The 27,128-nt window shown below is 38.0% G+C and overlaps 3 protein-coding genes and 1 long non-coding RNA gene across 10 annotated transcripts; 1 reads left to right on the top strand and 3 right to left on the bottom strand.

Moving 5' to 3' along the window:
• Window positions 1-578: 578 nt before the first annotated feature.
• On the top strand, window positions 579-3,126 carry LOC128634943 (uncharacterized). Its single transcript, XR_008397877.1, has 2 exons — window positions 579-611; window positions 687-3,126. It is a non-coding gene; the product is annotated as an uncharacterized LOC128634943 (long non-coding RNA).
• stoml1 (stomatin (EPB72)-like 1) lies at window positions 2,569-7,325 on the bottom strand. 2 transcript variants are annotated; one of them, XM_017486114.3, is made up of 6 exons: window positions 6,894-7,325; window positions 5,830-5,979; window positions 5,457-5,660; window positions 5,049-5,262; window positions 4,766-4,960; window positions 2,569-4,109 (listed from the first exon to the last, which is right to left on the bottom strand). In XM_017486114.3, the coding sequence occupies exons 1-6, from the start codon at window positions 7,155-7,157 to the stop codon at window positions 3,913-3,915; spliced, it is 1,224 nt and encodes a 407-aa protein (XP_017341603.1). In that variant the 5' UTR covers window positions 7,158-7,325; the 3' UTR covers window positions 2,569-3,912. The 2 variants fall into 2 exon arrangements, with proteins under 2 accessions (XP_017341603.1, XP_017341604.1); XM_017486115.3 differs by having other exon boundaries at window positions 5,830-5,975; window positions 6,894-7,024.
• Window positions 7,326-8,434: 1,109 nt separating this feature from the next.
• Window positions 8,435-12,172, bottom strand: nr2e3 (nuclear receptor subfamily 2, group E, member 3). The gene is made up of 8 exons (XM_017486113.3): window positions 10,999-12,172; window positions 10,603-10,753; window positions 10,417-10,520; window positions 10,043-10,318; window positions 9,717-9,898; window positions 9,302-9,542; window positions 9,086-9,191; window positions 8,435-8,925 (listed from the first exon to the last, which is right to left on the bottom strand). The coding sequence occupies exons 1-8, from the start codon at window positions 11,087-11,089 to the stop codon at window positions 8,793-8,795; spliced, it is 1,284 nt and encodes a 427-aa protein (XP_017341602.2). The 5' UTR covers window positions 11,090-12,172; the 3' UTR covers window positions 8,435-8,792.
• Window positions 12,173-18,392: 6,220 nt separating this feature from the next.
• Window positions 18,393-26,742, bottom strand: hexa (hexosaminidase A (alpha polypeptide)). Of its 6 annotated transcripts, XM_017484671.3 has the most exons (14): window positions 25,680-26,736; window positions 25,400-25,501; window positions 24,428-24,493; window positions 24,063-24,109; window positions 23,802-23,912; window positions 23,607-23,708; window positions 22,924-23,056; window positions 22,587-22,767; window positions 22,383-22,469; window positions 22,029-22,101; window positions 21,713-21,887; window positions 19,323-19,413; window positions 19,105-19,212; window positions 18,393-18,963 (listed from the first exon to the last, which is right to left on the bottom strand). In XM_017484671.3, the coding sequence occupies exons 1-14, from the start codon at window positions 25,915-25,917 to the stop codon at window positions 18,900-18,902; spliced, it is 1,578 nt and encodes a 525-aa protein (XP_017340160.1). In that variant the 5' UTR covers window positions 25,918-26,736; the 3' UTR covers window positions 18,393-18,899. The 6 variants fall into 6 exon arrangements, 5 of the variants coding, with proteins under 5 accessions (XP_017340160.1, XP_053541954.1, XP_053541952.1 ...); XM_053685979.1 differs by lacking the exon at window positions 25,680-26,736 and having other exon boundaries at window positions 24,208-24,493; window positions 25,400-25,479; XM_053685977.1 differs by lacking the exon at window positions 25,680-26,736 and having other exon boundaries at window positions 23,802-23,862; window positions 24,208-24,493; window positions 25,400-25,479.
• Between the last annotated feature and the right edge of the window lie 386 nt (window positions 26,743-27,128).

Genomic DNA, 27,128 nt, shown 5'->3' with positions numbered 1-27,128 from the left:
AATGAGATGTACCTCACCTAAAAGGTTTTTTTTTCTTCACATTTGTAGTAAGTTCCTAGTGGCCAGACTGATGTACTACATGTGAGATTTTTCTAATACCTCCCTTTATACAGATACAATTCTCAATTATTTTAATAGCTCAGGCATCTCATTGTGCACCTGCTACAGCATTTAGAATGTAACATGTGTGTTTTCAAATGACTTTTGTATGTTAATAGTTATAAGTCATTTAAATGCATGGACAACGTCGACATTTTGGGCCAGATCTAGGCATGGGCAGGGGTGATCTGAGCCCACCCAAACGTCTGTCTTGCCCACTCAATCAGAACATAGGCAAAGACAACATTAATCTTTTATTTTTAAGATTTGTGTATTAGTTAAATGCAATCTGATGCCAGCTGTGTGTTGAGAAGTTTGAGGAAGGGCTGTAGACTACCACAACCAAGTACAAAATAACGCCAGAAAATTGCAGTATTTTTCTATATTTTTCGGTATTTCCGGGCCTGTTCACGTTTTAACTCAGTGGGTGGAATTGCCAGACAGTCCCTAAGGGAAAGTGCTATACGGGTCAGACCATTCTTAGGTGCAGCTCTACTATGCGCTGGTATTTTGTGAGTAAATGTTTTAGGTCCGTATATAATTATTTAATATTATTGAAACTAATGATGGTATTGATATCTATGTAGGACTGTCGCCTCAATACAACAAGGACAGGGGAAAGTGAATATCCAGCGAATATTGAACCTAAAACTAACTTTATCGCGGTGCGAAGATGGAGAGGAAGCGGCCAGGTGGAGCAGAGAGGGAAAGGGCATGCAAAAGGAAAACTCTCCAAGAAGAAACAGCGAAATTTTGCAAAATTACTGACCAGTTCAGGGCTTCGAGTGCAGTTCAGTCTCATCTGTAAATACTGTAGCTTTGTGTTCGCTAACTTAGCTAATCAAGTATTAACCACAGTTTCACTGCTAGCAAGCGTTAGCACTATTACTATCACCACTCAAAATATGATAAAGGGCAATGTTATCTACTGTATAGTTATATAATAAGTAAAAAATAATAATAATAAAAAAAGTAATTCAGCAAACAAATATCCAAATGTACGTACAGTAGGCTACATTTAGGGAGCCCTCCATGTTGTTATTTTAAATGTTGAAATTACAAATACAGCTAGGGCAAACAACAGCAGCAACAATAATGACAAAAACAAACACTTTTCCAAGCTAGGAGTCATAAAAGGTAATATCATGTTCAATATTAGGATTTTTCTAAATAGATATTGTCATGATGTAGTCAGTATTGTAATAACAAGTATTTAGGTAATTTAGAAAATTATGTCTGCCCATATGTGAGGTTGAAAAACAAAAACATTTTTTGTCCTATTTTTCACAATAAGGTGGAGAGAGTTAACCTGGCAGTATCTCTGTGCAGTGCTCACACTTCAGTATCAACCTGAGATGACAGGTAGAGGTCAAATAAGAGATATTAAATGTGCTTTAATATATTTGTATAAAATACAGTGTGGTTAAATCTCAGGTGTTTTAAGTACTTTTAAGTCTAAAAAAAATTGCCCTAATGTGGTACTTTAATTTTAACTAAAATAAGTTTAGATTCTGTGCTCACAAATTACAGTGAGGTTAAACAGTTTTCATTTTCCAGCAATGTGGAGACAGTTCTGTTCATAGCAGTAGACCCGGGAAAAAAGTGACAGATTCATGAAAAAGTGGCACAAGAAAAAGTGTCTTGTTTACCTCTCTTCTTCATTTACTGTACTTTTGTGAGTGAAATGTAGTTATTGGAAGCTTTGCACTTCTGGTGTTGTTAAATGCTTGGCACAAGCATTTAAGATGATATAAATTAGGACTGCTTCACTACCTCTAGGTTGCTTGTTTATATTTTTACGGGATGGCCACACTGTGTGTAACAACATGAATTGTATGGGTTGGCCTGCATGAGTGTGAGTCTCCTGACCTGAAATTAAGTCCCAGTCCGGCCCTGGTCCTGAGAATCTAATCTAAGATTCCAGAGTCTGTGGGAACAAAGGAAAATTATCTCCCGTGTAGATCACGTGGTCTCACACACATTTCAAGATATAAAACCATATACTGTTATTTCCTAAATGTATATGATATTTTTGATGTCTCCACATTGCTCACCATGAACTATGGATTAGATTGATATCAAACATGCCCTGAAGAATATTTTAACTAAACACAGTTTGGACCAGGTTTAGTTCACATGGTCTCTCTGACCCACATTCTTGATCATTTTAACCTTAATCAAATTACTGCCGCAGTTTATAAATCTACTACACAGCTTGCTAAAAACTTGCAGTCATCAGGTAGTTATGATCAGGTGTCCTTTAATTTAATACTGGGGGCACTGCACAACTACTACTATTCCAGAAAAGCATGGGTTTAATAATGGCATAAAGCAGCCTTGTGGGAGTTTTCTCCATAAACATATCTATTAGCAGAGAAGGCCATAGAGTTGAGGATCAGAGTCAGCCACACAACAATACACACATGACCTTCAAGAGCAGTACTACAAAAAAACAAAACAAATTAAGTCTCAAACTGTGATTTATTTATTTTTATTATAAAGAACATATATTAACATGTATGAAATTATGTACCATGTGATCAGGCACTTGTTATATACTACAAACTGATCATTAAATACATAAAAGTTGATATTTAAATAAACATTTAATTATAAATACACACAGCAGTACTGTTATAGTGCAATTAAAAAAAAACACACATTCTATTTTAGGTTCACATATACAGAAATTTGTCACAGGGATCCCCCTATTTTTTTTTATTATTTTTTTTTCTTCAGATTTACTTGACAGAATGCATATTTTAAGTCTGTCCTAAATGGCTTTTATTAATCCAGATTTATATATGTATGTGTGTATGTGTGTGTGTGTATATTATATATATATAATATGTATATATATGTATATAATTTAGCTGTAATAAATTATGAGGTCATAGCAACAAATTATATAAACAGTACTGTTTACATTTGTGTAGGTTGTGAAGGCATGAAATACACCTTTTCATTAAATTCATGTATAACTAGACATCATAAAGCAGGGGTGTCAAACTCATTTTAGTTCTGGGGCCACATACAGCCTAATTAGATGTCAAGTGGGCAGGGCCAGTAAAATAATAGCATAGTTACCTATAAATAACAATAAGTCCATGTTTTTCCTTTGTTTTCATGCAAAGAAGTACAAGTACATTAGGAAAATCTTCATATTTAATGAAATATCCTTTTACAAAATATATCATGAACAACCTCAGATTTCTTAAGACAAACATGTGCAGTTTGCTTCTGATTATCATTTACATATGTGCATTACAACTGATCAAAGTGTTTGTACAAATGCAAAAAATGTAAAGGTATTTGGAACTGAAAAATATAGTATTGCACTTTAAAATTTATGGCATTGCATGAATAGGATTCCACCAAACCAAACTCTTTTGTAGTGAAGCTGTTGACTAACATTAAATTGCACATTTTTTAACTTTTATCCATTAATCTCTGTGAATAAATAGGAAGCGGTCCATTTTTCTTGAAAAACTCTACACTCTGTATCTACTTTTCTCCTTTATGTCGAAGACATTTTGGCTAATGAGGGTGTGGGGACGAGAAGAAAATAGGGTAGACTACACCGTAATAACAAACAGCAGAAGGCGCATTGCTGCCATCTGCTGTTCGGTCTGAGTTCCAAGAGTGTGCCGCATCTTCTACTCTGACTAAAACAGTGCGCCCCTACCGGATAATTTAGGAATAGCATTTTATTAAAAATTTCAAGTTCGTGTCTTTTTTGCATTGTTTCACTTTCAAAATTCATCCTGCGGGCCGGATTGAACCCTCTAGCGGACCGGACGTCTGACACCCCTGTCAGGGAGGCTTGATGAGTTTAACAAGTGCATCTAGTTTCATGGCAGTGTTCAAGTCTCCCTGAACTCTCAATCTGCCACTGCTATATGCTGCAATTGGCCGTAGGTTGCCTTGGAACATGGCCATCATATCCTGCTCACTCATACTTAGAAACACATCTGGCTGCATCGCCTCACCTGCACCACATGTTCCACTATCTGGAGACACAATTGAAATTGAGTGATGAGAGAATTTATATAACATTATTCAACATTGCATGGTACATCACCTGGTTTACCAAGTAAAATAAAAATACATTTAAAAAGTAAATTAATAAGATAAATGCTCAAAAATATGTGGTCAAATTAGGGCTACACAGTGTGTTGTTTGTTGTTTACTATCACATTATTGGCCCATGTAATACTAATATCGCAAAAATACACAATACATAGTAAGTGTACTATGTAACCTGTCCCTAAATTGGTGTGCATGTACTGTATATCCTGACAATATTACTAAACAAGCCATTTTTTTTAAAATACTAAAACCTACTTTACTAAAAAATACTTTCTTTCATATTATTTTGTATTATTTCTTATTACTTGTGCATGTATTACTATTAAAATAACATGCTAAGCATGCATCTGATTTTCAACAAGACTGTTGTGACCATCAATGTGGAAAGAAGTCAAGGTGAGGGTCACAACTGAACAGCTGAACACGCAAAAAATGTCATCAGCAATGAGGAAAATAAATAATCATGACCAGATTTAACAATCTGATTAATAATCTAAGGATTATGTGGGTAATTTGTTGAATTAAGACATACAACAATGCCTTTTAGTCTACTCAAATGTGTTGCTACTGTACTTACTTTGAGTTAGATCCACATAGTAGCTCCTAGTCTGGCCAGTGCTGGTACTGATGTGAAACTGGAAACAGGCTCCCACTTGCCTAACCAAGCTCTCAGACAGGACCAGTCTCACTGCTGCCAGGAGCTCCTCCATCACGCTGCTGCTTTCAGCTACTGGAGCCTCTGTGCTTGACTCGTCAGTAAAGAGCACTGTATCTGGAGAGAAATACATACAAGCCCATATGACCATGCTGATCTGAGGACACTAAATGATTTGACCTGGATTCACAGTGTGTAAAAGCACCTTTAGCAGGTGGATTTGGTGCTGTACTTTGCCCGAGAAAGTGCATGGCGAGCTGCTGTATAGGCCCAGTCAGACCTTCTAGGCCAGGGACAGAGGGAGGCATGATGAGCGGCCCTGATTGAGACTCGTCTGGGGCACGGAGTACACTTTCCAGGGTCAGCTCGACCCGGTCCACCTCCAACCCCCAAGGCTTTGTCAGATCATTTATATCCATCTGCAAAACATACCACAGTTGAAATGATCTATAATCCTGGAGGCTGTCCATCTGTTTGCTCAAATTACTCAGAGCCCAGATCAAATAATATGTTTATTAATGCGTAACATTCTTCTTGAACAGTAAAGCCTGCAAAACCTATGCTGCACTTGCATATAAATACTAAAGAAATCTGATCTGATTTGGCCACTTACCCCAAGATGCTCACCCAGTTTGATTCTCTCTGTCTGTATCTCTCTCACAGTCCTCTTGCCCAGAGTCTGAGTCATAGCGTTCTGTGCAGTAAGGCGTGTGGAAGCCTTTAAATCCTGCAAAGCCACCACAGACATGACTGGATTCCAGATCCGGAACTGGATATCCGCTCCGACAGACACCAGGCCTCCGTCTTTCGTGGTCACCTGGTACAAGAAAGTGGAATCTGAAAATCCATTGTTTATTCAGAAAGCCTAAGCTACTGTGAAGCATCAGTGAAAATGTTGTTTGTGAAAATATTGTTTGCAGAGCGGAAACTGAATCACTGGCAGCCTAGAATGGGCAGCACAAGTTGGTTGCAGTGTTTGTTAGTACCTTGCATGGTGGAATGTTGAAAGCCCTGGTTCTTAGGTCCACCCTCTGCCACTGGTCAATGAACGGAAGCACTAAAACCACTCCTGGACCCTTAGGAGGCCGGATGCGACCCAGGCGGAATACAACAATTCGCTCATAGTTGGGCACTGTCTTAAAACACACACACACACACACACAGTACAAACGGAATTACACTTTGCATAGTGCACACTACCCACTCAAAAAATAGAGCTTTCCTAACAAGTGTTTCTCTTACACCTTTCATGTTTTCTACACAGTATCCCACTTTTTCATAATGGTAATTTACTCTAAACATTCCATACTGGTCTCGTTATAACTATATTGTGCACTATATTCAGCCATGTCTTCTGCTCACCTCAAGACTATTCACAGTACAGTATACTCATCCTTAACATCCTATATATTGCAATACATTCAGTACTTTTCTGTGTTTTCATTGTATGGCTTTATATTGTAGATTAATGATTAAAAGCCCACTATCTTGTGTCATCCAGAAAAGAATGGATTTTTGTCTGGTTCCTTTCAAAGTTTTGACCCGTTTTCCTTACTCATCAGGGATCTAGATCAGATATCATCATCTGGATTCCTCTAGCTGCTTTGCAACAACGTTTATTGAGAAATTTGCTATGCAAATAAATTGTATAGAATGTCTAAACTTACACTTTCTACATTTTAGCTGTGGTTTTAACCGCACCATATGTCACTGTATCACTGTGATTTATTTATTTATTTTAACTTTTATATTTCATTTCAGTTCTGAACAGTGTAAAGAGTAGGCCGGGTTTTCATTTCACTGCAAATTATATACTGTATATTATTGTGTAGGTGACTAAATAAAAAATCTTGATTCATGAATATTTCTTCTTATGTGGCATTATACTGTGATGATGCCTTGTGTAGAAATGTTGTCCATACGCTATGTTGCTTTATCATAAGAATTTCATTGCACATTTTATGGCACACGTAACAGTAAACTTGAACACTGCATCCTGAGATTGACTTGTACACAAATGTGTAGTGTTTAAGATATAAGAAGGACTTACTTTTAAAACAAACCATGCAGATATGGGAAATATGATGAGCGTACAAAAAAAAACCAGGGATATAACAGCCAAGTTGCATAACCGTGATATTAATCCTTGACTTTCGTCTATAAAATCATTGTTTTTGATTTTAGGGACGTAATCAAATGAGAAGCCGCTGTTATACTGAGACCGTCCGGATGTAAACAGGCCCGGAGTATTTCTATTTCCGTGATCTCGCTGTGGGAGAGGCTCATAGTTAAAACTTACGGATCTACCAAACATTTTACGTCAACAATAAAAAAACGTATATCTTCTTTAAAGTGATAACGGTAAAGAGCAGATCTACTTTCCCATCGTTTCCGCTAACATAAACACTACTTCCGTTTTGAGGAAAATACCGACAGCCATTACGCTACTCATTTGTGGTGCACTAGGAAGCTTGGAGTGGGCTTGCAAGTCATACACCTCTATCCTACGGTTCCCTCTAGTGGACTGGAGGTGTCTTTCTATACTGCAAAAATTAACTGACTTTAATCCATCCATCCATCCATCTTCTACCGTTTACTCCTTTTCAGGGTCACGGGGAACCTGGAGCCTATCCCAGGAAGCTTCGGGCACGAGGCGGGGTACACCCTGGATAGGGTGCCAATCCATCGCAGGGCACAATCACATACACACTCACACACCCATTCATACACTACAGACACTTTGGACATGCCAATCAGCCTATCATGCATGTCTGATCAATTTAATTAGGTGTGTTAGCCCTGCTGGAAAAAACAAACAAACAATAGAAACCTCCACAGAAATTCTAATGGTTTCCACTACAAATACCATTACAAACCATCAGCTAACCATTAAAACCATTTCATTACCAGTATTGGCCCTTTACGGTATCCACTAGACATAACATGCCACCAGTAGGATGCAACAAATTAAAGCCAATACAATTCCCATTATAACCATTAAAACCATTACATATTCTTTGAGGGTTTCTATTGTTTGTTTGTTTGTTTGTTTATTTTTCAGGACAGAGAGCAGGGAAAACACTAAAATGTGAAGGACAGTTAGTACTCCAGGAGATCTGTGCATAGGTTGCAAAAACTACAATGATGATTTAATTATAGTGAGCTAGATATTATTCATCTGTCTATTCAGTTACCTGTACAAATTGTATAGGAGTAATGAATGTGACGTATGATATGAGGTCAAAACTGGAGTGGAAATTGGTATGTCAAAGCTCATTTCTACTGCTTCCCTGTGCCACCCTGTATAAAAACATTATAAGACCTCTGTGAAGTCGACCCAGTGTCAGCTTATTCACAATCTGATTTTTTTTTTTTAATTCTTAAATTTGTAATGAAAATAAGATGTTTATCTCTGAACTTAAAAACTGTCTTTGGATTTCAGACGAAAAACAACAAGGTTTGTCTTGTGGTTGAAAGATTTTATCAAAATATATATATATTTGCATTATGAAAAGCTGAAAAGGCAATACTGCAGTTTATTACATAGACACATTAAACAACAATAGGCTGTTATATGCTCTACCTAATAAGATACAGTAGACTGAGCAGTAATAAAAGTACAAACTATAATATAAATATTTAAGAAAAAACCTGCTAAAACAGAATAGACTGAAATGAATTTGATGCTGGTCCAAGCTGGTGTATTATGATTACTCTTGGTCTGGTGGTGATGTAGCTGGTTAAGATGTAAGACCATGTAGGTAATCCTGATCTGGTGTAGCTTGAATAGTCATAGTGGTGACCAGTGCTGGCATGAAAGATGAACAATATGTATAACATACTCCCATTTCAGGTATAAATGCTTTGACAGGCATCTTATTACTACAGAAAAAAATCTCCTCATTTATACTTCAGTGTTGATAATACTGTCACTAAGAACAAATGATTTTCAGTTCTTAAACATGTCGCAGAGCAACTTCTCCATGGGTGTGTTTCCAATAGTTCTGTGGAAGAAGAGCAATTCAATCCTCTCTGAACTTACAAAGTGTAAAGAGGGAAGAAGCAACAACAGCCTCCCAAACCTGAGGAACACAAATAATTTAATTATGTTTTCTATTTTTATGTGTATTCATATTTACATAAGTATATTTGGTTTTTGTTTCTGTGTGAGTGTGCGTGTGTGTGTGTGTGTGTGTGTGTGTGTGTGTGTGTGTGTGTGTGTGTGTGTGTGTGTGTTTTCACCTTGCTGCTTGACTGGAGTAGAGTGTGTGAATATGCTGAGCAAGCATTACTTGAGATTGGTCTTGTAGATTCTCAACCTGATCTGGGTCTTTGAGGCCACTTATCTCTGTTTTAATGTTAGAACAAGTTTGTATCAACTGCAGCAATACATTGTAATTATACACAGACAATACATGTATTTATCCTCTTTTATCCTCCACAGATCAGAAAACTCACCAGACTTGAAGAGAACTATTGCTTTGAGGCAGGCGAACTCCGTAGGATCCACCTGCAGAGCCTTGAAGCGGCTGAAGAGTTCCTGCAGGAGGCGCAGGTCAGTGGCACATGGGCTGCTTTTACCCTGTGAGGGAGGAGACAGCTCAGGTAGAGAAAGCAGGGGGCAACTTTCCAGCGGCAAGGACCACTGGATGGCACAGAGGAGGAATAGCTCACTCCATGCCTCCTCTAGCAATATCACCTATATAAACAATGAGACAGAAAAATGTTGAAATGGTTATGAGTTACAAGTTGCAAGCTTTAAATAAATACTACTATGTATGTAATCATTCATTGTTGTAAATACAGAGTAATATGTAAATGTTGTTGTAAGTGATAGGTTTCCATACAGCAAAAGAAGGAAAATAGCTAGTACCTGGTCCCTAAATGGCAGATGGGAGAAGACCGGCAAGTTCTTTGCCCATTTGACAGACATGAAGAGTAGGCGGGCGGAGGTCTCATATATGCTCTCTGGGCCAGAATAGGGATATAGAGTTGTGTTGCTCTCTGGAGAGCTTGTCTCTGGCTCGTTACTTGTTACATCAATATTCTCATCCACTACAGAGACAGAGCAAGAGAATGTGTAGCATTGTAGGCCCAAATCCTACCTTAACATCATCACATAACAGCTTTAAGAATAGCACACAAAAAAAAAACATGCAGTGCTCTGCATGACTGGTTTGTTACTCTTTGTGTCCCTACCATCCTCTGGCTCGAGCTTGGCACATGTCTCAGCTGTCATCAGGCTGGCCATGAAGCGGTGGCTGTTCTTGGGGCTGCTGCTGTGCTGGCTAGGGCCACTGGAGTTGACGCTGGAGCTAATGGAGGAGCCCAGTAAAGGTCTGTTTATCACAGAACAGGAGGATGAGGAGGATGTGGGCTCCCTGGTGGTGGCTAGGTGTTCCTTCTCTGTATCTATGTCCAAGTTGTCTAACCTGACCTGAGCTGTGCTTCGTGGTTGCCTCTCATTCTGCACAGCTAATTGAGAAGAATGTGTTGAGTTAGAAAGAGAGTGACAGATCAGGAGAATATCAAAAAGGAATACATTAGGAGGGACATATGGAAATCAAACTCACCATCTTTGTTCATGCCAGCTTGAAGGCATTTCTTTAGGCGACATGCCTGGCACTGGTTACGATGGGCTTTATCTACTGGACACATACCTGTACCAGCTTGGCACCTGCAAGTTTATTATAATAGTATGACATATAAGCAATATAAAGGTGTCCATGTTTTTTAGAGTTGTTTGTTATTCTCCTCACCTGTAGATTAACCTACGTCTCACACTGCGCTTGAAGAAGCCACTGCAGCCATTGCAGGCATAGATCCCATAGTGTTTTCCACTGCTAGTGTCTGCACACACCTTACATAGCAGGCCTTGACTCAGGCTCTTACCCGGAGTTGGACTTTTACCTGTACACATGAAACAACTTAGTTATTTTAGGCAGAGTATAAGGAACTATTTAGTGAATTTTAATTTTACAGAAACATGATCTTTTCTATTTTTAGCTTGGCATTTTGTTCCAAGTAGGCAAAAAGATGGAACTGTTGCATGCACAGATATCTAAGAAATGCACAGTGTAAACCAAACTTGACTAAATAAAGTATACTTGTTGCTGACTTCTGGTGAAAAAACACTGGGAAACTTTTTAACTCACCTCCCTGGCTCTCCTCTGTGGAGCTGCTCCTAGATGAGTCTGTGGGGGATGTGGATGACATCATGGAGATCTTCATAATGGGATCCTCCATTAAGCTAAATAAAGCGTAGACGAGAAATCTGATGTCACTTGAAAATTGCTGGAAAATGTATTCTGTCTGGTAATGTATGATCTCAAGTGGACTCCTGAAGGTTGGCTGTCCAACGGATTTACTTTTCCAGTGTGTCTTTAGTCCTGATGAAAGTCTCACTTCACTCTGATTTGTTCTCCAGAACCTGTTGCCTGTTGCTCAAATAATGTCCAGTGAGGCCTGTCACCTGCTCATCCTGCCTCTGGTGATGCTGAAGTGTGTTTGAGTCCCTGTCCAGTCCAGGCTCCCTAAAGGAAGACAAGGGGATTAGCAGCAAGCGCTGTGTAAGCAAATGCCCATTTGTCATCCTCTTAATCTTTACTGTCCATCTAGGGGTGGATCAATCAGTCACACGGTTTGGCATTAGGTTCATCCAAAAAGTGCAGAATAAAAGAAGAATGACGGGACTTTGGCTTTAGTTTGCTCACACGGTTTCTTTTCCTATTCTTCTGGTTTTTGCTAACGAGTTTTAAACTTCACCATGTGAGTTGAAGTATCCAGTATCATTCTTTAGAAATATAATATGTAACACACTGCAACAAATATCTTAGCAAGTAAAATATCTTGAATAAAGGAAAGGTTATCTAATATTTCACATTATGAGGTTATTATATAACAAATATAAGACCATTAGACCTATTTCAAGCTTAACATTGTCTTATTCTATTGCCAGATCATTTTTGCTTATTTGAAGAAATAAATTCTTGAAATAAGCTAAATTATTTGCCAATAGAATAAACCCATTTCTTTTGAAATAGCTTGAAATTAGTAACATATCTAGAAGTAGGCTTAATAACCTTTTACAGGAAGAATCTGTTGCAATGTTATACTATATAATCTTATAATCTTGTGATTTTCTTTCTTAGTTGGATATTTCTGTTTTCAAAATATTTTACTTGCTAAGATATCATTTTTGCAGTGCATGAGAGGATAGAGAATTACATGATTAACTTTATGTGAGTTTTCTTTGTCATGAGTAAACAGATACAGATGCTAATGTGTGTTAGTAATTAGCTAAAATGACTGAAATGTAATGAATGATGGAATAAAAAAAAACTGTTGATGTTATAAAAATGGAGATGCTAAGAAATAAATTTTTAAGAGCAATGTGTCGGTCCATGGATAAGGGGTAGTTGTGTGAGTTTCGTGCCATTTCATCATTTTTTAATCCTTAGCATTTTCCATCATTGACGGTATCATATCTGAACCAGAGCCAAAGCCCAATCCAACTGCCAATGACCCTGAATGCCTTTTCTAATGTTTCTATTTGTCTACTTGGCACGCTTACATATTACCATTTGTCCTCTAGTGCAAAAATTTTTAACAACACAACCTAAAAGGAATTAGTTACCAAGAAGACACCCGTCTGCTAAGCAGCTTAGCTTACCACAAAACGTGTTCTCCTAAATCAAACAAAGACCCCATAAGGAAGGGGATGGAAACGGAGGGCAATTAAGTCGTGTTGAGGCTGAAAGAACAGTGAGGGCCCCGAGCACAAGTCCAGCCCAGTGCCATATGGTTGCTGCTCTCTGGATCTCAGTCTGCCCAATTAGTGACCTCTGCCTGATTTACCAGTAATTAGATGGCTGAAGTCAGTGATTTGCTTTTTTCTTTGAATTGCCTGATTAAGGACTTACATAGAGGCAGGTCACATACAATAGACAGACAATCACACTCTGTTCATCTGTGGGATGTTCCCATGATAGTGTGATTACAGCAGAACCATAACTACAACAGGTAGGAAAACTCCCCATAAACCTAATAAACCCAATATAGTATATACTCTAATCCTGGCATATTCACTACCAATCAGTAAATCCACATCTGCATTTCTGAGACTGTGACAAGCAAAGTATATGGTGTTTTTCAGTTCAAAAGACAAATAGCTTAGAGGCTAAATGCAGAGATGATCTCTGCAAGAAAAAATCCCATGTAATGCTCAATTTGTTTAGGCTGATGTCTCTGTTTCTACAACAGACTCCTCTCTGTTGGGTTAAACTAGTGTGTAAAAAGATTAGAGATCCAGATTAGCACAAGGGGCTTGTTTAGGAGCCCTATCTAAACTCCTAACAGGACAGTGTGTTTTACTTCCTGGTTCTCAAGACTGGTTTGATTTGATTCCCAAAACCATTCACACTACTACAGTCCCCTCTGAAACAATTAGAACAGGAAGGGTAATTTACCTCAATAGGTGATGACAGAAACATTGTGAGAGCTGTGAAGAAAAACACAAAAACAACAGTCAGTGACATCACCAACAACCTCCACAGGGCATGGGTGAAGGTATCACAATCCACCATTTGAAGAAGACTTTGAGAGTAGAAATATAGAGGCCATGCCACAAGATATAAAAACACTTATTAACAGTAAAACTCAGAAAGCCAGATTGGAATTTGTAAAGAAATACAGAAATATGAGACAAAATTTCTGGAATTTGCCCTGATGGAAAGGCCAAACTGTAGAGAAAGAGAGGATCTGCTCATGATCCAAAACATACAAGCTCATCTGGGAAACATGGTGGAGGTAGTGTCATGGCTTGGGGTTACATGGCTGATTCTGGAACAGGCAAACTAATCTTAATTGATTATATAACTCATGATGGTAGCAGCAGAATGATGTCGATGTTTACAAGAACATCAGTAACATCCATCCATCCATCTTCTATACCGCTTAATCCTTTTCACGGGGAAACCTGGAGCATATCCCACAGAGCATCGGGCACAAGGCAGGGTACACCCTGGACAGGGTGCCAATACATCGCAGGGCACACAAACACATACACACATTCACACACTACGGACACTTTGGATATGCCAATCAGCCTACCATGCATGTCTTTGGACTGGGGGAGGAAACCGGAGTACCCGGAGGAACCCCCCACAGCACGGGGAGAACATGCAAACTCCACACACACATGGTCACGGTGGGAATTGAACCCCCGACCCTGGAGGTGTGAGGCGAACGTGCAACAAGAAAATAATCCAAAACTCAACAAAGGACTTTATTAGGGGGAAAAGTGGAAGGTTGTAGACTGGGCAAGTCAATCACCAGACCTTACACCAATTGAGCATGCAATTCACCTCCTGAAGAGAAGACTGAACGGAGAAATCTCCTGAAACAAACAAGTCAAAGAGGTTGCAGTATATGCTGGGAAAGCGTCACAAAAGAAGAAACCAACAATTTGGTGATGTCAGTGAGTCAAGCAAGGGATATGCAACCAAATATTAAGTATTATTCATTTTATTTAGTTCGAGACTTATCTGTTGCTATTCTTTGGCTCGCCTAAAAATTGGTTGGTCTGATACAAAGGGTTACATTTTTTATGTTGTTTAACACATCTAGATGTAAATACCAGGAAATAAAAGCTGAAATCCTAAACCCTCGATAAATCTTTTGATCTCAAACTCAAATGCCTTTGGTGTATTGCACAAACAAATTCATTGGCCTTGTCGTTTCATTACTTTCAGAGGGGACTGTATTGCCTACTGAGCCTACTTGACACTTGGGTGACTATAAAAGATACATAATCTAATTGTCCCAGGCTAGTAATTTGTCTATCCTGAGAATCTACTGTATGTTTGAGTATTAGAAATATTGGCAACATTTTACAGGAGAGAAGTATAAGGCTACATAGTCAACTACAGTTTTCCACAAAGAGTACATAACATTGTATTGTTAAGGGACAAAAGATGGAATAGAAAGTGAAGATTTTTGGAGTTTTGGGGGCGGGGGGGTTCAAACTCGTTTACCATGGACATTGTGTTTACTTTGCACCATTTTTTTTTAAAGACACGTGTAAAAACATGTGAGCTGCCATACAAAGGCTGAACAGTGGCGCTGTTTCTGTTGATGTCATGTGTTAGTGATACAACTGGGCACTTTACTCAATCTGCTGTGTGTGCAGGTGGGGGAGTGGCCGTCACAACAACCATGGTATTAGATGAGTTTATGTAACAGGCAGGTGGATGTCATGCGTAATGTTCTCTAGTAGCTTTTCAGAACAAGACTTGCTTAGATGAGCAGAGCAGAGATTATGAGAAAGCAAAGAGATTAGAAACTGTGTCTCAAAATAGTCACACTATAAACTGTGATAATTGATTGTGTAAAACATATTTGTTTATATAACATTTTTAAACCTTTTTATTTCATTTTAGAATACTACATATCTATGCTTTCCATCATAATCATAACACAACCTTATCTCTTTCAACTGCATTCATGAATGGCACACACCCCCAACAAATGATTAGACTAAACGCTTTCATGGAAACTCATTTAGTGGGAATGCCAATACATTTTCGTCACTAACTCTTCTGTGATAGAGACTGGTCTGCTAAGGTGTTTAGGATCTGATCTGGGCAGTGCTGACAGTGTAACTCTACAGAGTGTATCTCAGGGTGCCTGTACTAGAGCCATGAGTTGTGGAGATTAGCTTCTTATACTCCCTACACGTCAGAATAAAGCTGTCGATGTCAGGCATTCTTAATGGAAAAATAAGAGATCCTAAGTAATATGTTTATGTGATATTGGCATTACATAAGCAAGTTATATTCTGTGCATGTGTGCAGCATGCAAGTGTGTCACTTTTTTTATTCACAGATTATTATTCAGTACTGAATGATAAAGATGTTAAAAGTAATGCAAAGTATTAAGATGGACACAAAATTAGACATTTGTCAGTCAATTCTAGTGTTTACAGAATGTTCAAGAGGACTCCACCTGCCAAACAGAAGAGGCCTATCCTGTGTGAGAAGCTATAACCCTTCCCCAAGCATTGCCTGACCTAGATCTCTGACAGTAAACAGCTGCTGCTGGCCCGTGTTGCTGCTGCCATCAGCAAAATGCTGTGATAGGGTCCGGCCTGAGAGCGGATCAGTGTCAGATTGCTCCTCTCCTGAGCCTTCTGATGGGGTGCAGCGACTCTCAGACTGTTTAGGAGATCCAACAGCACTTAAAAGCCACCCGCCAATGAGATTTGCACTAACTGCTATATACTGTACAAATATTTTCTTTGGCAGTTGACTTGCCTGCACACCAGACACGTGCTGTCTCCATTATTGAACCGCACAAACACATATTTTATTAAAAAGCAGTCAAAACTTGTGAGGTAACAGGTTTTGTGTAACTTCGTCTTTAATAGGGAGATAAAAGGGAGATGACAGAACAACCCACAATTATTATTAGGTGTCAACTGTTTGAATTTTTCTTATTTACCATGATATTTTGTCCCAGTCCTACTGTAAGTTATTAGTTTGTTGTAACTAGCAGCATCATGACATACTGAATGTAGACTATATATATGTAGAATGCTTCATAACAATGTCATTTGATTACCACTTTTGTTTTGTGTGAATTATAATCATTCGTTTGGCTGACTTAACTTAATTAAGTGAAGCTGTATTGGTACGGTTCTTCATAGTAGTGACAGGAATTCCATGCATGTAGATACAATAAATATACTTGCCAAAACGTAAAATGATAGCTGGACATTTCTTAATACTTCATGAAGAGTTTCAATAATTCCTTCCAAAACACCAATGAATGTTGTTAATAAATAAACAATACAGTACAATAATTTACAGGTGATAATGATAATGTACTATAACAGGCCTGTAAGATGCCCTTGAAAGTATATTGCCTTAAGTTCACATGCATCACTCTAAGCAGCTTTGTATATAACCTCATTGAATCTCAGATATTGTCAAAGAGTGAGATTAACCTAGTGTGTGTGTGTGTGTGTGTGTGTGTGTGTGTGTGTGTGTGTGTGTGTGTGTGTGTGAACTCTTTGAAAGAGATGCCTTTTAAAAACAAAAATATCTCATGGACAGAATCTTAAAAATATATATATATATCATTTGCCTTTGAACTTGTAAGTTGTTCCATTTATAAATTTGGAAATAATCTGGAGATATTTCACCTGTTGCTTTGTATCCTATAGTGATGAAACACTGTCATTATGAATATTTGCAGGTCTGCTGAGGGTATCAGTAGTATAGTAGTAGTACAGTATCTGCAGAATTAGCTGTCAAGCATTTAGCATGATTAATAATTTTTTCACGTCAAAAATCTAGTAGCATTAATATTTGCATTTCCGTTCACTCCACAATTTGAATACAACTGACTGACTAATGAAAATATCATTAAAAATCAGTCAGATCTTCATTTTCTGATTTGATTAGCAGCTTTCTTTAAACATTTTAATTTCTTTTGTAATGTATATTTGAGTGTCAGATAAAGCACCATATGAAAGCAGCAATTTCTGTGTCCTTTTAAATGAAGTATTATCCATATAAAGCACATAATTGGTACTATTTGAAGTGTTAATTCCAGCATCTAACTAAGTCTATTCATAATATTCAGTTAATAATAAAGATAAGCTAAAGATTTGTAGTTCTGTATGAGTCATCATGATTTCTGGCCAAGTTTGGGATTAAACACATTAAAACACTCATAATGAGATGTGTTGTCCTCAACCCACATGAATGGAGATTATTTGTGTTAAAGTGCTGCATTGCAGAAACTAGGCTTAAGCACAAATTAAACCATTTAAATAAATGCACATTTTATACTTATAAGCAGAAAGAAATTTTGTCACTAGTTAAATCAATCTGGGCAAAGACTGATTAGATGTGAAATATAAAATTAATCACTTTTTGTATTTAAGATTAGTTCTGCACAATTATTATTATGTTGCATATGTTTATGTTGTATATTTCTTTATTACATAGTGTTATTGTTAAAGCAAATGTGTTAAAACAGGAGCAAAATTTTACCACAGATTTATAAAGAAAAAAATAAAACAGAAAGGGGGGGGGGGGGGGGGGGGGGGGGGCAAAGTTTATTTAGCAGGCAGACAATTTCTGGCAGTGGCTGATGCATGACTGACTGCAGCTCTGAAGTGTGGAACCCCTTAAAATGAGGTTACGAGTGGCCAGCAGGAGGGTGGTGTGAGGAGGGTCCAGGGAACGTTAGGCCTCGTAGGATTAGCCAATCCCTACCATCTGCTCTCAGCATCATAATCCCAGCAATGAGAAAATCAATCGTCTAAGTAAATATCAATACCATGTAAGCTCATTTAGCAAGTAAATTAAACATTAGGGGGAATTAAGTTAAACAACTACATTATTGCTGAACAGGGCATAGGGAGGCTTACTGTTTACAACGCAGAACTGTTGCTGAATCGTCACAAAAAAGGGTCAGGCCATTAGGCCATAGAACAAACAAAGACTGCATGGAGAGGAAAAAGAAAACAGGAAGCTAGTAGTCTGAATAACATGTTTACTGTGAAGCTCAGTTGCATTTTATATGTTTTATTGAATACATGTTATTTATGTCCCAGACTTTAATTCCCTAATTGTATTGCCATATTGTGGTCTGCACAGCACTGTCATTCTGATATTTCAGGACACTCGCATCTCACTATGTCCTAATTAAGCTCAGGTGTAAACTCCATCAGCCTTAATAGGATCTGCTGCTAGTGAGATGAGACCAGTGTAATGGAAGAAGGAAATTTCATTAAATGTGTACATGCTTTACTTCAGCAATTTATTTACAGTCCCAAATATTAAATATTAATATTAAAATGAAATTCTGGCTATTTCCCTTGCTGTTTTATAAATCACTGAGATTTTTCTCTTTAGAATGAATTCACTGCAATATAGGATAAACATTATATTCAAGTATTAGTAATAAATATAAAATGATCTTAAAAACCGCAAGCATATTCCCTGTGTATAACAGTTTCTCTTGCTCCTGTCCTGATCCATGTATTCTACAGACCGATATACTCATGTTTGCAGTATCCTATAAATAGAGGTTCTGCTTGAATGCCACGTCTAGAGATAAAGAAAAAGAAGGGTAGACAGAAAATAATGTCATTCTTTCATGTTAGCTTTGAAACAAAGCAAGCTACAAAACAGCAAGGCAAAAGTTCATTCAGTTGAAAAAGAAAGCAAGTTATATATGTAAATATATACCTTATCATTTTACAGCGGAAGTCCTGTAGGCGAGGAAAGGCTTTATCAACACTAGATGTCTGCTCTTCATTACTCCATAACCTCTCAGCAGCTGCACTCGCTCTAGGCCTGTATACATGCAAACATAGCATAAAATAAAAAGAAAATGAGTGTGTGGTTTATGTATTGGTTTCTTTTATTTGGATAGTATATTCACTGTTTCACATCATTTCTCTCACCATAGGCGTGGACTGAGATTGGTTGCATCCACATATTCTCCCCACATGCAGACCTCACCACCAATCACCAGCTTCTTCTGCTGCTCTGTGCCTGAACACAATAACATGCACAATATGCAGGAAAGCACGGTATGTCAACACTGCACACTGAAATAGTCAGCAGTAAATTAGGCTTTCAGGCAAACTGTGGTGTCACACCTAAATCCTTGGCAGAATAAAGTGTGCTCTCAGTACTCGGAACCACATTTGACTTATAAGTGCTTGAGAACGAGGGGTTGTGTTCAATCAGGCAAACTAGCTTTCAACCAGCCAAAACAGCTAAATGCTATGGGCCTCAAGAGCTGCAATTACAAAAACAAACACCACCACAAGAAGCCATATTTGCCTTTCGATTTGCAAAGTCTGTGAAATGTGAACTCTGTGGCTTTGATCATTGCATGGTTCTTAGTGCCAGATGGAGTGGATTGAGTATTTCACATACTGCTGATCTCCTGGGACTTTCACACGACAGTCTCTAGAGTTTGCACAGAATATTGTGGAAAACAAAAAAACATCCTGAGTGCAGAGGATCTGCAGGCTGAAACACCTTGTTGATGAGAGAGATCATAGGAGAAGTTAACAGGAACTTTGAGTTAACAGGAAGTTAACTCAAAGAAGCACTCTTTACAACAGTAGTGAACCAAAAAGCATCTCAGAACACACAACACGGCTCACCCAAACTGGACAGTTGAAGATTAGAAAAAAAAATCACCTGGTCTTTTTCCAGGCTTCAGCTGTCCAGTTTGAGTGAGCAACCGGTGCCCATGACAGCCTCAGAGTCCTGTTTTGGCTAACAGGTGTGGATGTGGTCTTCTGCTGTTGTAACCCACCCACCTCATGTTGTACATGCTGAGATGCTTTTTATCAAATCAGGGATCACAACTTCCCCATTCTGGGTTTGTTGTGATCATCTTGACCTGTATCTGCATGATTTTATGCATTGTGCTGCTGCCACATGATTGGCTGATTGGATAACGGCATAAAAACAGTGGATGGTGAGTATCCAATCACACACAATCTTTTACACCTACAGGCAATTTAGCATAGCCAATCCACCTTCTGGCATGTATTTGTGAGGTGGAAGGAAACTAGAGAATTTGGAGGAAACCTGCATAGACACATGGAGAACATGCATCTCCACACAAACAGTAAGTTGAGCTCAGGGTTGAATCAGGGACCATACTATTTTCTGCCTTAGAAAATATATATACACTACATTATTTATATGAGACTTGGTGAGGTTAAAATTGTACCACAGACATCCACTAGGAGTCACTGGCTCCTAGTTTTCTATTTACTTCATCAGACAAGAGGAAATGATGCATGGGAAAAAAGACATACATACATTCACTGGTCACATTATTAAGAACACCTGTACACCTGCACATTCATGCAGTTATGGAACCAGCAAATCATATAGCAGCAGCAGAAAAAAATACAATCTTGGGAACTTTGACAATGGCACGGTTGTTGGCAGGTTGCTTTGAGTTTTTCAGATACTGCTGATCTGGGATTTACACACAAAAGTCTCTGTAGTTTACACATAATGGTGTAAAACATTTTAATTAATTAATTAATTATTTAATTAAATAATAGATAGATTGATAAATAAATAAATAAATTAAAAAAAAAAAAAAACCAGTGCCAGTGAGAGCTCTACTACAATACAAGTGCACAGCTGTTTTTCCTCCTGTGTATGGAAAGAAAAGAGAACTAAAACAGCAGCATAATTTATATATTTGACATATGATGTTCGTTCATCAATAATTTATCTTCAGTAACTGCTTTATCATGGTCAGGGTTGTGGTGATGTTTGATGTTGCTTTCACTAGTAAAATCAAGAAAATGTTTTCTTATTCTGTCTACACATTATATAAGTGTCATCATATACTATTAAAAAATAAATAAATAAATAAATAAAAGTTTTCAGTAATATACCAACTAACAGTACACCACCTACAAACAGTTTTTGAGATATTTAAGGTTTTTATTTTTATTATATTTATCACATTTTAGCCTTGTCCTTTCAGATTTGAAAATGTGCCTTTTCAAAATGTGCATAAAATATCTTGTTGGAAAACCTAATAATGTTTGTAAAAGAGTCATTACAGTTGACTTTCTACAGACATCTTGTGGCAATAAAAGGAAATTACTGATAGAAACAGATATTCAACAAGCCCACTACCTTCACTACATATTCCCCAGTAAGTTCCTTTCTCATCCACAATTAGTAAAGCCTTTTCTGATAATGAAAAAAGCACACAGTTTAAAGAGACAGTGAAAACCATTGCACTGCAAGCCCTCACACAGCACACCACTACATTCAGCTCACTGTGCACGTAAAGCCTGACCCTTAAAGGAGAGGGGACGCACGATGTAGTAGCGAGCCCAGTCGTGTGTGGGTCCAGGCAGGTCCAGATAGAATGGTGCTGCCAGGATGACCTTCAGTCCAGCCTTAGCCACTTGGCGCACCTTACACAGGTAGCATCCTCTTTTCCACACCTCCACTACATACTGAGCCCTTCTCTAGAACATAAAAGGCGTAGAAATACGCTCATTGCTTTTAGACTGTATGTTCATGAGGTCGAGATCAAAGTACTTAGAATGCATGACATGTAAGAAATTGCAAGATGCTTTAAAGTAGAAAACATGCACTGGAGAACTTACTCGCTTGTGGTAATCAAAAACATCCTGCCAAACAATGGAGGTCTTGTTGAAGGCAGCAGTGATGTTCATAATACTAAAATCCAAAAATTGTGAATTATATTTTGCTTCCATCAAAGACTTGAGTGTTTATAAATAATGACCGATTCAGGTAACTTCATGTTAATACTGAGTCTAATTCCTGTGCATGTATAATCTCTGAGAAATTTGGTACTGAGACAAGAAAGGACTTTTATGTAAAACCAGCTGCCAGATCTACTTTTTACTAACAAACTTCTATTTTTATTAGGGAAGCAAGCTATCCACTTGCATCCGGAAAAAGTTACAGCCTTAGTATTGTCCTCTCTCATCACTTACCTTTCCATATAGAAGGACTGCAGTTTGGTGTAGTCATGCCCAAAGCCCATCTTTGTCATAAATGCCTGTACCTTTGGATTTGATTTCCTATTAAAGACGACAATAATATGCAATGACACCTCTACTTTAGCAGGTTAAAACTAATCACTCAACCAACTGACAACCACACAATCTAAAAGCAGGGCAAATTTTGCATGTTCTCACCAGCATGTGAAGTCAACCTCATCGCCCCCAAGGTGAACAAAGGAGTCAGGAAATACAGAAGTTACCTCTTTAAAGAGGCTGTTCATGAACTGGTAACTGGAGCTCAGAGTTGGGTTGATGGGGCCAAATGTTCCAGAGGGAACAGTTTTCTTGTAGCAGGGCGTCAGCAGGTCTGGCTGTCCTGAAAGGAATGACAATGAAACATTATTAACACACTGTGAAGCCATTCTTAAATAAGAAAGTTTTTTTATTATTATTAGAATTTGCTTATTGTGCAAAATCATGCTTAATCTATGATCAGAAATTCACACTGGCTGCATGAATGTGTGTCTCATACCTTTACCCCACGATTGAGTGTGTCCAGGAGAATCAAACTCTGGCACCACCCTGATTCCTCGGAATCTTGCATGAGCAATTACCTTCCTCACGTCTGTCTGCGTGTAAATGTGAGTCACAGGGTGAAAGGCTCCCTAAATCAGAAGCAAGGCTAGAGATCAGTCAGGCAAACACAACTAAGGTGCCAATAATTCTGAGCACAGTATCAAATCCAAAACACAAAGTTATTAAATTAAAATTTTGAATTAAATCCCTGCAGATTTGTCAAAACAGAAACACATTAGTTATCACAGTTATAGTTAACACAGTTAACCCCAGATAAGCATTGTGTGTTCCCAGCAAACTTCAAAAGCACTCCTCAGTCGAGCTCTGCAAAGCATAACGTCTATATGCATATATGTGGACAAAAACAATATAATGTTCAAACCCAGTTTGATGTTTGACTTAGATCTTCCCTTTCATGCTCGGAGGCATGAAAGGGAACTGCAGGCAGTTCCAGGTTTAAGTCTTTTAAACTTGCCATTGTGCTTGTTAGTTTCAGCATTGATTTTGATTATGTCTAATCTTTGTATCTGAAATGGAAACTTCACGGAAAAATTAAGCTAACATCATCAGGCTAAATCGCAAATGCTGCTTTCTGAAATGGACCCCATCTCCAGAAAGCTTTGTCCAGAAGAGAGATACCTTGTTGCTCAAATCAGGATAAGTGTGGCTCTGGTAAGGGAAAGAAGGATCATCCACAATGTGCCAGTGAAATACATTGAATTTATTATAAGCCATGGCATCCTACAAAGAAAAAAAATACTTATTCATATATACATTTTACATGCCAGTTGTCACTGCAAATATGATCATATAGGAAAATAACTTTGTACTTACCAGAGTTTTCAGTATAAAATGTACTGGTAAATAGTGTCTTGATGTGTCCAGCAAAAGCCCTCTAAACAGAAATCGTGGGAAGTCCTCAATTTCTGTTTTATTGACAAAATACTGCATAAAAGAATAAAGGTAAACTAGGCATTGCACGTTTAGGGCCTAAACACTGGTATTGTTTTTTGTCTGTTTTTTTGTTAATTCCTTAAAGTTGATTGTGAAGGTGGCATCCTGAATATATATTTATTTGTACCTCCATTTACTTACTGAGTTATAATCATCTTGGTATACCAGCTGACTAAAGGACTCCAGACCTGTTTTTAAAACAGGGTTCAGTTTAATGTTTCTAGAAATTATATAATAATGTCATTTAAACAAATTATAACTTGCAGTGAATCTGGATAGTTCTCACCCCCAGTTGGTTCAGCTCTGCCTCTTTTTCATTGAAGGCACATTTAATAAAAGGAGGAGTTTAGGCTTGTCTGTGTTTTCATTGCAACAGCAATTCCCTTTGTGCGTATGGAGCAAAATTCTATCCGGCTCCTTTAAGTGGTTTATGCTAAATAACCATTCAGAAGGAAAAAATAAACAGATAAGGATTCAGCACTGAAAAGTCCAATAACACACCGTACCTCTCAGGGATCCCCACACTGACTCTGCTCTTAAAACTGCTTGACCTGCAGACACACTCAGGTTATCTGCAGAGGGGAAAACACACACATGGATATGGAATGATTATAATTAAGAAATAAAATGTCACCAATATAAATGAGTATGTGAGACAATTTTGGGTGAAAATGTGCACTTTAGAAGCACTAGGCAAAAGTAAAACTGGATATATGAAAATAGTGCTTTTTATGGTTTCTAGAGACACAAAACCAGCTAGAGAGGAAGAGAGAAGTGTGTGTGGTTGTATTCATTGAAGTGGGAAAATGATCTGGTGAACTTTAGATCATTACATAAATGCCAGACTGTGGAGATGGGACATGATGCTGTCGGAGATCCACTTTATGCCTTGACCCTGTGCATTTAATAAGCATTTAGCAGTGCATTGATGTCTGTTAAAAACTGTGTATCAGTTTTTGTGTTTATTAAGGTTAGACTTGTTGGTAAGCTGGCTGGCTGATTTAGACTAGTTCTATCTATCTTATATATATATATATATATATATATATATATTATATATATAAAATGATTTTGGACAAAAGCAGTACATTTTGAAGCATCACACAATTTGGTGTTTGACTTAGTTTTGTTTTCTTTCATACTCAACCTAAAAGCCTAATTATTTGATCTCTACATTGTGTCAGAGAAAAAAAAACACCTGTATAGTTGGAATTTGTTTTGTTTGTTCTTGTTTTTGTGAACTGTACGTTAGGTTTTTGAGAAATTGGCTTTGAATCAGCAAACTATCACAGAAAAAGATTCAATCGTTTTAAAAACTCTGTCTTTGCTTTATTTAGAACGTGACTGTTCTAGTCTTGTGTATGACTTTATTCTAGCATGTGTAAAACATTAGGTCCTGAGAAAGTTAATATCCGTTATGAAGGTTTTGGTTTTTTGTTGTTTTGTTTTTTAAATTTGCCATTAATTTGCATACTCACAACTTTCATCTGAACCTTCATCAGGGTATTCTTCACATCCACCACTTCTGACACTCACTGATACTGTGAAGGGTTTGGGCTCAGACCAAGTATTACTGAATCCTGATCATGGACAAAAAAAATAATAATAAAGGGTGTGTGCACATAAAAAACAAACAGGCCTTCCCATACAAAATGTTTGCAGCATGCCAGTATTTGCCTAGCAGATATAACAAATAGCCTAATACCTCTCAGGCAGTATGTCTACAAGAAAAAAAGTGTGTTTTATGAAATCATTGACCTGTTCCATCTGAAAAGTCGGGGAAAATGATCCTGAAGTATCTTTTGAAGGCAGCATCCAGGACAGAGCATCCGACTTGCGCAGCTGAACCGTTCGCGTAGTTATAAGTGAACAGGTGAGGGTTTAAAACATAGCGCTCATTAGACTGCGTGAAGCGCTGCGGCATGGGCCACACTCCATATACCTGCTTTAGTTTAACAGAAACAAGCAGCAAGAAGATAAAATACAAACGGTTCATCTTAGTCTGGGGGTCCAGTCTTGTTCATGTCACGAAATCTAGACCTGAGGTCGAACAGAGCTAAAGCTACACCAGCAAAGGCTGAGCAAAATGTAAAAACGCTGAAGAAGTGAAAACGCAGTCACGTGACAGTGCTGTTTAACGCCAGTCAGCGCCATTTGCTCTCCACTGGCTTTTAGTCTGAAAGTCAAATCAGGAGCTACTTCCAATGGCACAACAATACCACATATACGCAGTGTGTGGAAACCAGAGCTATTACACCAGAACTGTTTCGACACTGTGTGGTGTTGACGGGATATTAAAGCACTATAGTAGAAAGAAATCTAGCATATAAATAAACTTATACAGTATAGACTTGCAGTGACTTTTGGTAAGATACGTGACGATTTTTTTTCTGCATGGCATAGCATGCGTTCTTCTTATTTCGTGTGTGACTTCTTTCAAAAAGAAACAGGGACGTCGCTTGGACTGTTTGGGGTTAACCCCCAAGCAAATCAATATATCAGCCAATATGTTTTCTTTTTCATTTTTTTCATCAACGGTTCGATTCCATCTCATCTTAAACCTGTACACTTTAATCGAGCTGTTCTGTTGTTCAGCGAGTGATCCACACACTACGACACAGTTTACTGTTAAAACATTTTACGTTTTTTTATTTATTTTATTTATTTTTTTTAATTAATCATGCTGAACATGAGCCACGCTTATAGTCCGGCTGCTCACTCACACACTTGCTGCAGACTCACGCGGTCACGCGCCGCTCCTGGTCTTAAAAGGGAAATACTCCCAGATCATTACAGGAGGTGACGCATTGTTTAGCCCCCCATTCATCAATCTCCATTGTTGTCACTATTGTAGTGACGTGTGTGTGTGTGTGTGTGTGTGTGTGTGTGTGTGTGTGTGTGTGTGTGTGTGTGTGAATATATATATAAGCTGTTGTAAATGTACATTTCCTTTTTTTTCTCCCTCATATTGTTCATCTGATATCCCTTCATTTATAGTCTTAGTCGGGATTTGTGGTTACCCTGCTGAAAAAAAAGAAACTATCGCAGAAATTGTAATGGTTTCCACAGCAAATACCATTGCAAGCCATAAGTTAACCCCTTATTGGTCCTTAATGGTATCCACTAGACATAACATACAATAGAAGGCAACAAATTACCAGTAAATGTATTTTGATAATCAAAACAACACCACTAGTTGGCATTTGA

The sequence above is a fragment of the Ictalurus punctatus genome, chromosome 14 (genome assembly GCF_001660625.3).
Source record: "Ictalurus punctatus breed USDA103 chromosome 14, Coco_2.0, whole genome shotgun sequence".
Lineage (NCBI taxonomy): Eukaryota > Metazoa > Chordata > Actinopteri > Siluriformes > Ictaluridae > Ictalurus > Ictalurus punctatus.
The sequence above is the reverse complement of the archived record's forward strand: the minus strand, read 5'-3'. Positions and strand labels throughout refer to the sequence as shown.